The sequence below is a fragment of the Rosa chinensis genome, chromosome 3, assembly GCF_002994745.2.
Source record: "Rosa chinensis cultivar Old Blush chromosome 3, RchiOBHm-V2, whole genome shotgun sequence".
Classification (NCBI taxonomy): Eukaryota; Viridiplantae; Streptophyta; class Magnoliopsida; order Rosales; family Rosaceae; genus Rosa; species Rosa chinensis.
The window spans coordinates 13009716-13025560 of record NC_037090.1 but is presented as its reverse complement, the minus strand read 5'-3'; the positions used below and the strand labels follow the sequence as shown (position 1 = coordinate 13025560).

At 38.3% G+C, this 15845-nt stretch overlaps 3 protein-coding genes across 3 annotated transcripts; 2 read left to right on the top strand and 1 right to left on the bottom strand.

The window, feature by feature from the left end:
• The first annotated feature begins 1442 nt into the window (after positions 1 to 1442).
• Positions 1443 to 6073, top strand: LOC112194144. The gene is made up of 6 exons (XM_024334393.2): positions 1443 to 1551; positions 2021 to 2259; positions 2337 to 2422; positions 2527 to 4405; positions 4650 to 5362; positions 5650 to 6073. Exons 2-5 carry the CDS (start codon positions 2091 to 2093, stop codon positions 5330 to 5332), a joined length of 2817 nt encoding a protein of 938 aa, XP_024190161.1. The 5' UTR covers positions 1443 to 1551; positions 2021 to 2090; the 3' UTR covers positions 5333 to 5362; positions 5650 to 6073.
• A 4474-nt stretch (positions 6074 to 10547) lies between these two features.
• Positions 10548 to 11672, top strand: LOC112192006 (metallothionein-like protein type 2 MET1). The gene is made up of 3 exons (XM_024331515.2): positions 10548 to 10710; positions 10809 to 10889; positions 11270 to 11672. Exons 1-3 carry the CDS (start codon positions 10646 to 10648, stop codon positions 11364 to 11366), a joined length of 243 nt encoding a protein of 80 aa, XP_024187283.1. The 5' UTR covers positions 10548 to 10645; the 3' UTR covers positions 11367 to 11672.
• A 73-nt stretch (positions 11673 to 11745) lies between these two features.
• On the bottom strand, positions 11746 to 15688 carry LOC112192004 (kinesin-like protein KIN-10B). Its single transcript, XM_024331513.2, has 13 exons — positions 15332 to 15688; positions 15086 to 15254; positions 14402 to 14795; positions 13959 to 14164; positions 13577 to 13872; positions 13436 to 13496; positions 13087 to 13150; positions 12717 to 12979; positions 12591 to 12637; positions 12469 to 12490; positions 12303 to 12365; positions 12181 to 12219; positions 11746 to 12096 (listed from the first exon to the last, which is right to left on the bottom strand). The coding sequence occupies exons 1-13, from the start codon at positions 15541 to 15543 to the stop codon at positions 12004 to 12006; spliced, it is 1929 nt and encodes a 642-aa protein (XP_024187281.1). The 5' UTR covers positions 15544 to 15688; the 3' UTR covers positions 11746 to 12003.
• Positions 15689 to 15845: the final 157 nt, after the last annotated feature.

The window sequence follows — 15845 nt, the reverse complement described above, 5'->3', positions numbered from 1 at the left end:
AAAAGGTAAGACTGAATTAATCTTTCTTGGAAACCAAATTGATTGGCCAAATACTATTAAAATTTGGGTGGGTAATGTATTTCAATAGCTTTCAACAATCATGGTCTAAAAAGAGCTTGTCAAGTACTTCAAAACCCATTTGAAAATCCCAATTTCTACTTTATGAAAATCAAATAAGAAAATTATCAAAAACTTATAGCACCTCTCAACACGATCGAACCCCAACATTTTGGTTTGGACAACTCAATCTCATCATTTGTATCGAAGCATGCATTTCATGAGATGATAAATCGATTATCCGCTCGTTTATTGTTCCGTAATGTGAATTCCAGTCATCCACATCTTCAAGTTGATCGAGTTAGCTATTCTAGTGACACCAAATATTTTCCTGTCAATGCAAATAAAAATTAAACAGAAAGATTGATAAAAAAATATTGGGTTAATTACATATTAAATATATATATACAAAGTCCAAAAGTTGGAGGTCGGGGATTGAGCGTAATGGCGGACCGGAGCGAACACAAAGCCCAACCCACTCTAGGACTCGCGTATCACAAGAAAGGGGAGCTGCTTGCCACGTGCCTCCCAGAAAGTTGATTGATGATCTTGATCAGGGACTCATCTATCGCATTCCGAGTGGGATTGAGAGACAACAAGTGTAGGTCCAGGGTATGTACCATGCACCCTAAACTGACCTAGTACCTCTTGTACTAGTGTCTTATAGAACGTCATGACCCCAGAGGCCCATTTCTAGCGTCAGAGCCCAGGCCCATCCATAGGCCCGTATCTTCACCTCCTTCCCGCCACCTTTATTGCCCCCCGCTGGGTCACAAGCACGGCGTTACCCGTGCTCGGCATAACGTTCAGCATGCGTCGCCCTATATAAACCGTATCATATTGCTCCTGATTTTCGATGTGGGATTCTACGCCGCATAAATTTTCTCCAGGTTTCGTCGCTACCATTGTGTTTGGTTTTGTTTTCGATTTTTTAGATTTCTGGGTATTCCCCAGATCTTCCATGTCTATTCCACAATGGCTTTGCTTTGGATTTTTCTGGGCATTTGCGAAGCCCCACGCTGGTTGTTGTTGAGCTTCTGCTCTTGGAGGTTTTGTGATTTTGGTTGATAGAATACTGAACAGGAAGCGTTGGGTGTTGCACCGGTGAGAATTCCGGCCAAAAAAAAAAAGTTGACGGTGAGAAAAGTAAGGTTTGAAGTTTCGGGTGTTTCAGTTCATATGGGTTTTGGGTTAGGGTAGACCAACTGACCAAGTCCACAAATATGTTGGCGTTGCACTAATATACTTGAGCTAAAGTTCTATGCTGGACTCAAATGCCACATATATATGAAGCTAATTTAAGAAGGATCACAAAGACCAGACAAGTATTAGACCCCAAGCCGCAAACTGTGGTTGCTTTCCAAATACGTACTTTGGGTGTCTTTGATTTTTCAATTTCTTTTACTCCTCTATTTTTCAACATAAGGTCAGGAGAAATTGTTCATCGAATCTCTCTTTGGGACTTTTTGGTAGCTCGCGATTATCAATTCAATGGTATCAAATATTATTATTAGGGATATAGTTGCGTAGCATATCTGTGTTATTTTCATTTTTGTGCGAATTTGTTTATAGGATCAATTTTAAAGGAATGTCATTCGTCTCTTTTTAGACGGCAATGTAAATTAGGGTTTGATTAGTTGAATTGTGTGATTGTTATTCAGCTGCTTTCATTCTGCAACAGATATCAAATTTCGATATATTTCAACATGAATGGAAAGTTTTGTATTCTGCTCAAAACCCATTTAGATGCATGTTTTGTTTGCCTGAATTCTCAACCAGATAATCAAGTACCCTTTAGAAGCATCAATCAGAATCTGATTAGGCTTCTCAAATAAATTAAAGAGACTTGTGTTTGTTCTTTCCATGGTAGCTAGTACATGTTTATATTAAATTCCCAAGAAATGGAATTGCCTTCCTTGTTTCTTTATTTTTTTATTGTAACCAACTAACTATATATGTGCAGGTTTGACAAGCTTGTAGCAGATCGAAGTCATTTATGATATATAACATTTTGGAAGTGAATTTTTTGAACCATGGGAAGGAACTTGCGAGAAAAACAGCCTAGGGATGCAACAGGGAATGAGCGTCCAGGGACTCCAGGGTGTGTATGGGGCATGCTACATGTCATGAAGTATCACCACTGGCATTATGTCAAGAAAAGACTAATGTACAAGAAGCATGGCCATAATAAAAATGGTGCAGGTAAGTAAAATGTAGTACATTAGGTATGAAAATTTTACTTAGCCCTATCGTTTTCATCCGAGGATGTTTCACTGCAGGAGTTGGAAATCATGGGAATTGTGGAAATGCATGTAGTCTTCAGAATATACAAGACAATGATGCTAAGATGGACAAAACTACTCCTGTAAGTTAAGGAAATAGAGATCATGACCAAATGTGTTTGTTCTTATCAGTATTTGGATTATGGATTTTGATTAGCAGATTGAATTTAAGATGTGTACATTTTAGGCCGAAGAAATGATAAATCCGTTGAGTCCAACATCCAAGGCTTCTGTTAAGGCCCGAATAAAGGCACGAATTGCTGAAGAAATGGCTAAGAAGAGGGGCAGATATAACCGGACCTCAAGCTGTCCTGTACGATCACAATTGACACGAACAGAATCGATACATCATTTCGAACCACCTTCAAATATGGATCCAATTGCTGAAATGGTATTGAATGAGGCAAGTCCTCGACCTGTTGCTCACAAAAACAAGGAAAGCTCTTCTTCTGAAGAACCTAGTACTAGTGTCGACAACAATTGTGCAGAGAGCAGTCCAATGAGTGTTACTGGAGATCCCACAGTGGATCATGTCCCGGTTAATGAGAACCAAAAGGATGAGCCACTTAGTCAAGAACAGCTAGACAATGACACAGTACAAGATATGTTACAGAAGAAGTTGATACATGTTAAAGAACTTGACGCAGATTCTTCGGTCCATCAAAAGGAGTATCTAGAGGCTTTGGATATAATTAATGTAAACAAAGAGTTACTAGTGAAAATTTTACATGATCCGGGTTCTCCTCTAGTTCAGCACTTCCAGAATCAACAAGCAGTCAGCGCAAAAACGAGTTTAACCAAGGCAGAGTCATTTCCTATGCCCGGTTCATCAGGCAAAGGAGGTTCTGAACCTACTAAGCTCAAACCCAAGCATGAGCCAAAAGATGGTAGTCCAGCTCGAAAACCTACATGGTCTACTTCATTGAAATATGCTGGGGAACGGCCAATGCCATCGATTACTGATCAGAATATGGAGAGTTCATCTTCCCCTTCTCAACCCAGTTTGATGAGTCAAGGTGAGAATCCGGTGGCAATTAAGCGTTTCAAGGATCTTAGACAAAAAATAAAGCACGTGATTAAGGAGAGTAAACAAGAGAGACATGTGATTTCCATGGAGGCCATCCTTCACAAGATTCCTCATGGACAAAAGCTCACTAAAGAACTAGAGCAGGAGATTGTTAGCCATTCGAAGGACCCTGCATTGCATAGAGAAGGTAAAGATAGTCCAAGTAGTTATGGAAGTGATCATTCAGTTTCTCCCCTAAAGAAAAAAATGCCCAACATGAGAAGAACATCATCTTTCGATGCATCACTTGATAGGTACCGCAGGTTGTATGAGATGACTAGTTTCAAGAAAGAGGACAAATGCCAGCCATCATATGAGAGATTGAAAGTTAGAGTAGAAGATTCAGGCTCACCATTCCAGAGCTCACCTTTCCGGAAAGCTCCCAAAAGTCTGGGAAGAATTTACTCTTTACCTGATATGGAATCATACTATCAGAATGAGGAATCTCCAGATGGTTTTCCTCCTCCATTGCTATTTAAGACCGGTGTGGATGGAAATGCAAGCACAAAAAGCAGATTTAGTGAACAAAAGAGGGAGCTTTCTATAGGTTCAGAAAATGAGTTGCAGTTAGATTTTCCTATAGAAAGTGAAGTCCAAGCAAACTTGGATGATGCTACTGAAACTAATGCAGTTACTAGAGATAAGGTGGAATCTACATCAGTTGTGCACAATGAGACAAGTTCTAAGGTGTCAAATGATGAATTTGAAAAATTGGCAACAGGGGACAGTATTTCTCACAAAGAACAAGATACTAAAACTAATGCAGTTACTAGAGATAAGGTGGAATCTACATCAGTTGCGCATGATGAGACAAGTTCTAAGGTGTCAAAAGATGAATTTGAAAAAATAACAACTGGGGACAGTGTTTCTCATACAGAACAAGATACTGAGCCTCTTTTAGAAGCCATTACTAGTGTTTCAGATCCCTTACCCACGTACGTGCCTAACATCAATGCTCTACAAGATATTTCCAGCCTGAGAAAATGTTCCCAGTCTGAAGGTTTGTTTTTCCAGACGTCATCAGTAGATGTTACCGTTATATTGTCTCAAACCAACATGTAGTGGTTTATGAGATATTAGTTTCAAACTTTAGCACTTAATGATTAAACACACTTGTTTCAGTGTAGAAAAGTGGATTTCATTTTTTGCACATTGAAAAATTTAGCCATTCTCTTATTTTCCTGCATCAATCACCAATTCTGAGCTTTCAGGCTGAAGTGGATGTCCATATGTTGGTTTTATAGGAGAAGAATTGGAATTAAAGCATGAAGATGGACCAGATAACTTGGACAACAAGCAAGGGAAGGAGCCTGATATTGATGCCACTAATGTAGTTAGCAGTGGATTGGATACTGAGGAAGTAGAAACTCCTACAAAACACGAGTGTTATGACATGAGTCATGTTCAAGTTGATGAAAGAGATATGGCCGAGTTTAATTATGTGAGAGATGTGTTGGAGTTTTCTGGATTCAAAGGAAACGAGTGCCTTGGGACTTGGCATGCTGATGATCCGCCAGTCTATCCTTTGCTATATGAAGGCGCAGAAGGCTGCTTCGTTCTTGATCCTGATTGTGCAGGAAATGAAGAAGATGGTGAATGTGATCACTTGCTCTTGTTTGATCTAATCAATGAAGTGTTGATGGAGATTTATGGGAGGTCATACAACTACTGTCCAACGGCCTTGTCTTCGCTATGTTACATTCGTCTAATGCCAGCAGGACACCATGTTCTGAAGGAAGTGTGGGCCCTTATAAGCTGGTACTTGAGCTTGAGACCGGACGTTGATCAATCATTAGATTATATTGTGAGTAACGATCTAGCAAAGAATGATGGTTGGATGAACCTCCAATTTGATTCTGAATGTATAGGGATTGAATTGGAGGACCTAATTTTTGATGAACTTTTAGAGGAAGCTCTCTGGGACTGAGCTTGTGGATACATCAAATTAATTCCTAAGGTACCTTCACATTTCTTGTAATGTGTCATCTGATATGTTGTTGCTTGATTAATATTGTTAATTTCTCTCAACTTCATGAAGAATATAGGAAGACAGAGCAGGAAAGAAATATTTTGTTGGTGAATATGCATATTGTACAGTTAGTGAAATATTAAATTATTGTGGAAACCCTTCCCCAACTGGTGACTGAGAGTTAGGATTACAATAAATCAAAGTTCTTTTGCACACACTGCAACCGGAAATAACTATTCTGTAATTTGAAACCCTGGTTGTGGATTGTGATGCAGAAAAAATGGCAGCCTAATTTGAAGAACAATTGGATCGTGCTAAAGGAGGAAAACGAAAAGTGACTAGTAGACGCGAAATGGGCTTTCGGAGTCCGATTGAGACGCACCTTACCTTTCCGGAAAGGGAAACGCGCCAGAAATCAAACTCGTCGCTTTGCCACGACCTGTGACCTTTTTCAGGCTTCCGGGGTCGTTTAGGGCCTCAAAACTGCATTTTTCTATTTTTCGTCGTTTTGGTTTTCCTAATTATTTTCGGGTTGTTTTCATTTTTACCCATGGGCTTTAGGGTTTCATTGTTAGTCGCCCTAGGGTTTATTTTCTTATAAATAAGCCGCCTTAAGGCTGCAAAATGCATCTTTTCATCTTTTATCAATAAAATTGAGATTATTCTCTTTTATCTCTAGTGGACTCCAGAATGCTTTGCTTAGGTTCATTGTTGGTAAACGTAGATATCAATCCGTCTGCGTTAGATTGCCGCTTAACTAATGGAACTCTGCCCTCCTTTGTGAAATGAGTACTTGAACTCTTCGCTTTCCTAAACTTTCCACACAGATTCAAGCATGATCTATATTTTTATGCCATAAGAAACAGAGGAGTTATTGGATTTGTGAAATAAAGTTCAGATGAAAGTGGAAGGCTGTAGTCACACATAAGAAAAAGTGACTCATCTCTCCTCATGACATTGGATTTAAGATTTCTAATTTCATTCGGTTTAGGTAGTATCCTTGTTTATAGATTGGTACGATTGCATCAAATGAGATTCATCCCAGAAATTCATCAAGGTCTCATTTCTTACAGGAGACCCTTGCAATAAAACTTTTAGAAGAAGAAATAGAAACCAAATAATGGAAATTAGATCATTTTACACAACTGGTACAAGGTAGTCTAGAATCTGCCTTCATTTAAACTTCCAAGAAGATATCTATCAGACCTTGGCATCTTCTACCTACTTGGCCAGCTTTAGTTCTTGTTTTCAGCTCTAGGAACTTGGTTAAGTGCAACTCCCACATCATTTTGGTCAAGGGAAAAGCTGTAGAATAAAAACATTGCCATGTATCGATCAAATTATTCATGCATGTGCTTGTGTTATACAAAGGTTATCCTTCCCAAAAGGTCATCTTAATTAAACTCCATTTGTGAGTGGTTTAAGCTAGCATAATGACCTTCCTACGGTTTCAATAACAAGTAGCTTATACTAGGGCTTAAGAAGATGAAGAAAAATGGTGAACTTTATGAAGCGCATCGACATCAAAAGGGACTCAACAATCCACAGCAAACGGACGAAGTTCATTTGACGCCCACCACTATGTACTGTGATTCTGTGAATGCATGGGAGTGCCAAAGCTTTGTGTGATGGGCCTTCCCCATGCTGTTCTAAAAGAGAAAGCATGGGACCCTAACAATGACTAGTCCCCGTATCCCATGTGCAATAGATTATTGCTAGCTAGGAGAGAATAAAATGGATTGTCGATCATGAATGAATTCGATGATCATAGGGCTTAAGGTTTAGTTTGATGCGAGCAGTCACAAAAATTTAAGAATTTCTTACCTATCTTATTATTATTATTATTATTTTTTAAATAAAATAAAAATACAAACTCTTAGTCCACTTGACCCTTAAGTATGTCAGTAAAAATTAAACTCATGACATTTACAATGTTAGAGTGAGAGAATTCCACAAATGGTCACTCAACTATGACTCATTCCACACTTTGGTCAGAAGTTTCAAATATATCACTTTAGTTACTCAACTATTAGTCTATTACATTGTCAATCACTTAAGTCACCCAAAGAGTATTTTTTATAATTTTTTAATGAAAAAAATTAACAAAGTTACTTAAGTGATTGACAATGTAATAGTTGAGTGACCAAAGTGATATATTTGAAACTTCAGTGACCAAAGTGTCGAATGAGTCATAGTTGAGTGACCATTTGTGAAATTTTTCCATATTAGAATTATAACTTACCAACAGATCACAGCTCACTGTCTTACTACTTTATTGCTATTTATTTTTTCATATAATTTCATTGGATAAATTGAACTTTTACTCGAATATATACAAGTGATTTAGGACTATGTCACTCTCCCCTTACGTCTCAATAGTAGTGCTTGATACTGTAAACTCGAAAGGAGGAATTCATCCTTAAGAATTTATATTTCTAAAAGCAGCTTTCGGGTGAAGGGTTCTCAACTTCTCATTGTGTTAATAGGGTCCTAGCGAAGATATATATAATTAAAATACATATTTCTAAACCCCTGACATGCCTTTCTGGCTATCTAGCTTAGCTTTTCGATACAGGAGGGGACATGTTCAAGAGATTTGTTCTCATCCATCCACATATGAACGGTTGATGATTGTGCCTTACAAGACCATATATTCTAGAGAATATATTAAAGTTCTTAATGTACGTAGTCCAATAATTTAGAATGTCATGTTTGATGAGGTCCGGTGCAAAATCATCATTCCCAGTACAGAGCGAAGCTGCGGTGTTGAAGAAGTTAGAACCCACCACTCTACATCACTTCTCTGTTTTTCCTTTATGAATATATCGGAAAATGAACAAGCACTAATCTGGGTTCAAACACTATCAAGTGAATGAAAAATGGTTACCCAAGCCGCTATTAATTAGGTGAACAAGCTAGCTACCGGTGCTCAAAAGATAAATAACTATAAGCTTAACCTAAACTACTTCATCGATGTAAGACTAGAAGTCTAAAACTATGACTTGCATTCTCACATAGTTGCAAAGTGACTCTCTTTTTTTTTCCCTTTGGTGAACTTCTTTTATGCATTTATGCATATATTTATTACTTTAACCTAAAAACGTTATAGAACACACATGATGCATGTGGAGTTCTTTCACGACTTAAATGTCTTGATCGAAAGCAGTTGTCTACGCTCATCCCCGTAAATATACTCATGCTTACACTCCTGCAAATTAAAACAAAATTCTCATAGCATGTTAGACATCAATCACCGAATCTGAAAATGGGATTGAACGGGTCAGCAATATATGTGTTAAGCTAACCGCAAGTTGTGACAAGTAGCAATACTCATAACTCTGATGATGACTACCCAGATTTGGTGGACGCATTTGGTGGACGCACATAATCAGAACTGAATCCTGCTACATCTTATATCTGTTGATGATTTAGTTGGTAAACAAAGATTATCATAATTAATATATGAAATTGAGAACTGATCGAGATCTGAGAGTCGTCTGATCAGACAGATGATTCGGTTACAACTCACTTACAAGTCATTCTCAGACGGCGGACAGTATGACAAACTTTAATCTGACTAGCTATTACTGCTTCTTTATCGTGATTCATTGTATGACAAACTTTAATCTGACTATTACTGCTTCTTTATCGTGATTCATTCGATTGTCTTGTGCCTATCGATGTTTAAATATTTCGTTATCAAATGTTCTTAAAATAACCCAGCTCTCCTTGTCAACTTTCACTTCCTGTTTTTATTTGATTATTATTGAAGGGGACTACTGTACTAGAATAGAAAAAAACGAAGGGTAATGCTGCACCAGTAGATAAAGATGACAAATGCTTTGTTAATATTGAGCCAAGCTGCTTTCCTGGAAGTCAAGCTTGCACTGATTAATAACATCAATTATTGCTCCCAACCCAATATATGCACTCTTTATTCTTCGTGTACGAGCACAATATATCAGCTATGAACCAGTAAAAATGATATAAACTTATAAAGATTGGGTTAGCTGGAGATCGACAAATTGATAGTTCTTCGCTAGCTCCTAATGAATCAACATTCTTTGGACCTAGTAAATAATAAAAAAGAATTTCTCAAGTACTTTGACGTTTCAGTTTAATATATACTTACACTAAAAATGCGAATCGAAAAAGATTGCTAAAAAATGTCTCAAGAAGCTAAATTATTTGAAAGTTTTGTCATGTAAAAAAAAAAAATTTCATGATAAATATAAAATTTACGTTATTTACGTCGTTACCTAATTAATAAACGATGATAAAAATAGATACATATATGAAAATTATCAAACATCTAAAGGCCAAAGAAATAAGTTACTATACTATTTCATTCTACAGTCATTGATTTATTGTTCTAATATTATAACAATTTCACACATCAATGGATGAACGTTTCATCGCTTATAGAATGCGTTCCATATTGTCTACAAACTTGACCGTGTTTAAGTCACAAACACTAGAGTTTAGGTGTGCGGGACTCCCGAGCTGGCATGGTCGGAAGAGTCACCTCCTCACCGTTATCAAACAATCACTCATACGATATGTGAAGAAGATAGCTCTATATTCTAATTTCATGATCTTGTTAATATCACATTATCACGTTATAGAAAATACAAAATTATTAGAAAATAATTTCAAAACAAAAGAAGTATAAATATCTCAAAACAAAAGAAGTAAAATCGTTACAATGACATACCTAATTACGCAATTAGTAGCTAATTAATAAATTTTCTAAAGTTATTTGTGGCTAATATAGAATCCCCATTAGTTCTTCAACCTATTAGTTGTTAAGAAAGACTTGACTATCTAATTCCTTCTGCGGCTATACCCGACCAGGAGGGAGGACGTGATTGGGAGGTAGAGCCCCTCCATCACCACGTAATGTTGTCCATCACCAATCAGACGGTGCACAACTCAAAGCCTTAGATACACTTCCAGAACACACCAGAAATCCCCACTTAAAGAGAATGGGGTACCCGCATTAATATAGTCAATAAATAAGTTAGTAAAAAAAACGAGACGTGGAAGAAAATAGATACAGAAAGGGTTGGACTGAAATGCATGGATAGATATGACGTATGATCCATACACGTGGACGGTGGATATCAATCACTGTCCTCCCTCCCCTACGTTATAAATTGAGGCCTTGGCCTTCATGAATACTCGTTCAAAGAGAGTTAGTGATTTCAGGGTCTATCTAAATCAAATCTCATATCTTTCTTTGATCTCTTCAATCTCTCTTTCTGAAAAACCATGTCTTGCTGCGGAGGAAAGTGTGGCTGCGGAGCTGGCTGCAAGTGCGGCAGTGGCTGCGGAGGGTAATACATCTTTTTTTTTGTTCTTTGTTGTTATTAATTGGTTTTCTGAGATCAGGGCTTGCTAACGATGTCTGATCATGTGGCTGTTTATGTTTCAGCTGCGGCAACTATGCTGACATCACAGAGCAGAGCTCTGCCTCTGAGACTCTTGTGATGGGTGTCGTGGGAACACAGAAAGTGTAAGTGTTTTTGTGTAGCTAGACATTTTCATCATCTCTTTGGGGCATTTTCTAGGCGCAGTTGAATGATCGGAATTTTATATCATCATCGTTTGCGAAAAAGAAAGGAAAAAAGATAATATAATTACGGCATGGTTCATTTTCACTTGTAAATGACTAGATAGGAGGAGATGAGGGTGATCTGATAGGATCAAATGATAACAGTGCTCGATTTGGTGGAAGCTTGATTTTTGCTTTGTTGATTGTTCCTGAGAACCTAAAAAGCCTAAAAGGGGTTGTTTTGTTCCTGAAAAAAAGAAAAAAAGAAAGGGATTTGAACTTCTGAAGATCCCAAATTATATGACTTTTGCTAATTAGTTTTATTGGGTTTTAATCTGCAGGAACTATGGACAGGCTGAAGCCGGTGTGGCTACCGAGGGAGGCTGCAATGGCTGCAAGTGTGTCAACTGCACCTGCGACCCTTGCACTTGCAAGTGAGCGAGGCCTTGAAGCTTTCATGGAGTCTGGTGCTTGAACAAGAAAAGCTTGATAATAATCTATAATAGTTTCTTTCTGTGTGTGTGGCTCTGTATCGCAATTCTGAAGGTGTTTTTTAGAATTGTGTTTCAGAATAAAGTAGTTGTGGCTCGTCGTCTTTGTGCGGATCTTACTAGGCTAGGATTTGTGAAGGGTCATGGCTGCTTATATGTTTTCTGTGTATAAACTTGGCACCTATGTGTGAGGAATTAGTGTAAGTTCTATGATTATAATGGAATGAAAACTACCTCCTTTCTTTAGTCGTTACTCTGACGTGTGGGATAAGGATGGCCCTGAAGAAATTAGGGAATGGTAATGACATTTGAAAAGGAAAGCACAACAAAGTCATCAATTGAAATTGAAAAAATCATTGAAAAAGCTATACCCAATTCTTGACCTGAGTTAACAACAATGACAGAATCTTTTAGCATAGAGCCTCTGCCTAATACATGGATTCTTCTAAGAGGTCTCTCTTACGAATATGATACAACTCTATTACGTCATCATCAAAGCTAGATTAGCTGTTTGTACAACAATATCTGATTCAAATCTGTATTGAATCTGAGGAGTCAATTCTGCAAAATCCGCTTTCTGAGTCTTACTGGACTTGCGAAACCACCGCACACTTGGGTTTTGCATCTCCTTTTTCATCGAATACTCCTATTGCAGCTTTGTTAAACAAGATGTGAATCTGTAAAAGAATTTCAATTTAGTATCATGCATCATTTGATGGGTAAAGATTTGACTGGAATGTAGATTTTCTTTTTAAGTTCACCTGCTTAGAAGAGAGCCCTACTTTCTCCAAATCGCTCAGCTGAAACAAAAACACTCTTAATACTCACTCAAACGTAATTCAAAGTTCATCTATGCTCAAAACACCTGACTAAATTGGCTTACCGATTGTAAAGGGCTTGTTTCTCTCAGTCCGAGTATGTAGTCTGCATATTTGACTCCGATTCCCTGTATTTAACACTAAAATGAGAAACTTCTAAAAGAAAAGGCAAAAGAATCATTTGTAAGAAGACATTTCTGCAGAATTAACAGACTGATGTTAGACATGAACCTTGATTTCCAGTAGCTCCTCCCTGCAGTTAAAAAAAACCAGTTGATATATTGAGTTTCATTTATCACATAATAGTTGCAAGAAATAAAAATGATGAAATTCTGACATGAATAATACATCACCTGTTGGCTGTGTTTAAGAAGTCAACATACTCTTGAACAAGGCAGTTCTGTGCAATTTTAAAAAAAGAGATGAGGATCACATGTTTCAAAGCTTAAACAAATCATAGTTACTTGTAATAATTGTACCTTTACTTGAGACCCACAAGCAGTGAATTTCTCTAGTGGGGTTCCCAGATTTTGGAATCTGTTGTTCATACAACTTACAGGAAAAGGTGTCTTGGGTGTCCTTGGCTCAATGGATACCAGTTCATCAAAGGGTTTTGGGTTTATATTTGCATTGACAGGGGAAAGAACTTTCCTCAAAGGACTTTTGAGTGGGCTCTTCCTCTTACCAACAGGTGATGAATTAACAAAGCTTGTAGACTTCTCGTCATGGTTTGATGACTCACCTATGCATATATACGATATAAGTAATTGAAACAAGGAATGAATTCAGTACATCCCGGGGTGGAACAAAATAAGACAAGCATCCAGTTTGTGCAGGGTGTTTGTATACCAGGTAAGCTTGCAAATCCACCGGTTTCAGCATCACCCTTATCCTTAGCAGCATTTAGCAGGCTCTGAAAACAAATTTCAACTTGTAAATACACAACAGAGTAAACTAACTTGGAAAGAATTCAGCTACGTCTCAGGTGGAGCTAACTCAAACTTTATCCTAAAGTTATTGACCAATTATCCTCAAAAAACCATACCTTCATGTCAGAACATAATCAATATCATGAATTAGTCTAATTTGAAGATGTTACAGAAAGAAATGATAAAGGCCTCAAATAGTCAATATGCTATAGCCTAGTCCTAATTCCATCATTCCTATCCATCCCTTCAAACTAGAGCCTTGTAATTACCTCCAAATTAGTATCAACTGGGCCTTCATCAAATAAATTCCTGACAGCCGTAGTGATTGTCCTGCAAATAGGGTTCTCCAGTAAGGTAATAGTGACTAGTCCATGTCATACAAGATATACAGTTCAACTAGTTACTCGTACCTTTCCTTTCCATCACGTCGGTTAGTAGTAAGCTTCTTCAGTGAGCTGAGGTTGGTGTTAAATTTCTTGGTAGAGGAGAGTGGAGGTTTTCCCAAGAAAGGAGAATTCAATGGTTGAACTCTTTGTGCACTCTTTGTCTTTCCTCTGGATTCAAGCCAAGCATGAAGTTTGGCTTCCATGTCTACTTTAACCTTTGGTGTCTCTTGCTTGTGAGCCGAAGGAACCGAATTGGTGATGTGACGTGACCGAGCTGCCAAGCTGACAGTGTGAACTGACTCCTGGTACTCTCCTGGATTCTATGGTCAAAGCAAAACGATTCTAGTAAAAATTCCAAAACAATATAAACAGGGCAGACATAGCATTGCCAACTCAAATTCCTTACCAAGCAAGCAATCATCAAAGCCTCGCTCATCCCACCTAGTGAGTCTTGCAATATACGAGTCAATTTACTCTCTCTGTAGGGAACTCGGGATAAGTTGTTGTTTAATGCATAAATCACATTTGACAATGAAAACAATGACTGGTTAATCTTTGCACTCTCTTGGAGACGAATCCCTTCATTGCAAGTTCTTCTGTTATCTTCGTTGCCTGATTGAAGAAAAAACATAGATTAAGATGAGAAAGAAACCCAATTCCTTATTGACTTCATCATCTATAAGCTAATTAGAAAGGTACAGAAACAAAACCTACCAAGTCTATGAGATTTGACTTCCATGTAAAAATGCCTAATTGAAGTAATCACATAAATTAAGACCAGAAACAAAACCAATTTCAAATTGTAATTTATCTCTTTTAAGCTACTTAGAAAGGTATCAGAAACAACACCTGCCAAGTCTATGAGGTTCAACTTCCCAGTAACAGCAGCCCCAGAAACACCATCACAAGGAGTGGAAACAGAAATCACAAGGACCCCATGGCTCCTACTAGAGACATCATTAAGACCCGTATGCGCGGTTTTCCGCCTCTGAATCCCACAAGACAAGGCCTCATCAAATTCTTGCATCGACTTTATAGGCACCCTAGAGAGCCCCCTAAGATGAATCCGACCATCTTTGTCATCCAAAACAGCAATTTCCTGAGATTTGACCTCTAACAGATCATAACACCTGTCCATATAGACCTCATAGTATGAAATCTCAGCTGTGGCTCCGGTGCACTGGCACATGGATAGGATCGTGGACATGGCCAGTGGCATTAGACCCGGCATCTCATCCGTCCCCTAGAACATGAACCACACACTAAATTAAACTTACAAGTGCCAAAATGCCTCATGAAAAAGACTGAATCCAGCATCTAGTTACTCAGAAACACAGCAAATTCACGAATTGTCGATTTTCGGGGGCAAAGTAGATATAAGTTGTGTCCTTAACTGAATGATGCATAAGAGAGACTTAAATTTTGCATTTAGTTACTGAGAAACACAACAAAAATCCAGATGCAGTTCACACTTCACTAATCCTAATACAAAGACTGTTCGATCTCATGGTTTCGGACAAATCAAATTCAAACCTGCATAGTGTAAGTCTTTCCACTACCGGTAGCTCCATAAGCAAACACAGTGGAATTGAAGCCCTGGAAGATTCTCGGAATCAAAGGGCTCACTTCCCTGTAGAAAATCCGAGCTACATTGTTGTCCTCCCCGGAAAAGAACGAGTCTAACCGATAACACTCCTTTCGGCTACGCCCAGAACACACAATTAATTATCACAAGCCGACAAAGAAACAGAAAATTCAAAATTTTCAAAAACTCCTCACCTTGATTCTTTATCTTTGAGATGAACGACGACTTCTTCAGTGGACGACTGAGATTCTAGGTCAAGAACGGAAGCGCAGGGAGTGTGATCGCCGTTCAGGGCGGAGATTTCGTGGGGAAGAAAAGGCCGAACCCTAACGATGACCCTGACCTTGGAGGTCAAATTAGGGTTCAGGGACTTTGCTGGAGTCGCAGAAGCTTCTAGGGCTTCCATCAAGAATTGAAGGTCTACCTTGGATTTGAGAGAGAGAGAGAGAGAGAGAATGTTGGGGGTTCAGAACACAGTCCCAAATTATGGGTTTCAATTTGGGGGAATAGGGATTTTGAAAGTATTGACCGTTGGAAGGCACAGGGCCCGAGGTTGGGCTTGTTTTAGAATTTATAGTTTGAAATTTGGATTGGCCCCGGTGGGCGGTGGGGCCCAACAATATATTAAGTGGGCTTCACGAAAGGTTCAGAATTTGAATTAGGGATTATTTGGAGGACCCTTCAGCAAAGGGGCAGACTGGTATAAAG

Bases quoted from the DNA above. Each gene is read 5' to 3' on its own strand.
- LOC112194144 (XM_024334393.2), top strand. From the start codon at position 2,091: ATGGGAAGGAACTTGCGAGAAAAACAGCCTAGGGATGCAACAGGGAAT. The intron at 2,260-2,336 runs GTAAGTAAAATG...GTTTCACTGCAG, and splicing joins CCATAATAAAAATGGTGCAG to GAGTTGGAAATCATGGGAAT. The intron at 4,406-4,649 runs GTTTGTTTTTCC...TTGGTTTTATAG, and splicing joins AAAATGTTCCCAGTCTGAAG to GAGAAGAATTGGAATTAAAG.
- LOC112192006 (XM_024331515.2), top strand. From the start codon at position 10,646: ATGTCTTGCTGCGGAGGAAAGTGTGGCTGCGGAGCTGGCTGCAAGTGC. The intron at 10,711-10,808 runs GTAATACATCTT...TTTATGTTTCAG, and splicing joins TGCGGCAGTGGCTGCGGAGG to CTGCGGCAACTATGCTGACA. The intron at 10,890-11,269 runs GTAAGTGTTTTT...TTTAATCTGCAG, and splicing joins GTCGTGGGAACACAGAAAGT to GAACTATGGACAGGCTGAAG.
- LOC112192004 (XM_024331513.2), bottom strand. From the start codon at position 15,543: ATGGAAGCCCTAGAAGCTTCTGCGACTCCAGCAAAGTCCCTGAACCCT. The intron at 13,873-13,958 runs GTAAGGAATTTG...CTTTGACCATAG, and splicing joins CTTTGATGATTGCTTGCTTG to AATCCAGGAGAGTACCAGGA. The intron at 12,366-12,468 runs GTTCATGTCTAA...TGTTAAATACAG, and splicing joins AGGAGCTACTGGAAATCAAG to GGAATCGGAGTCAAATATGC.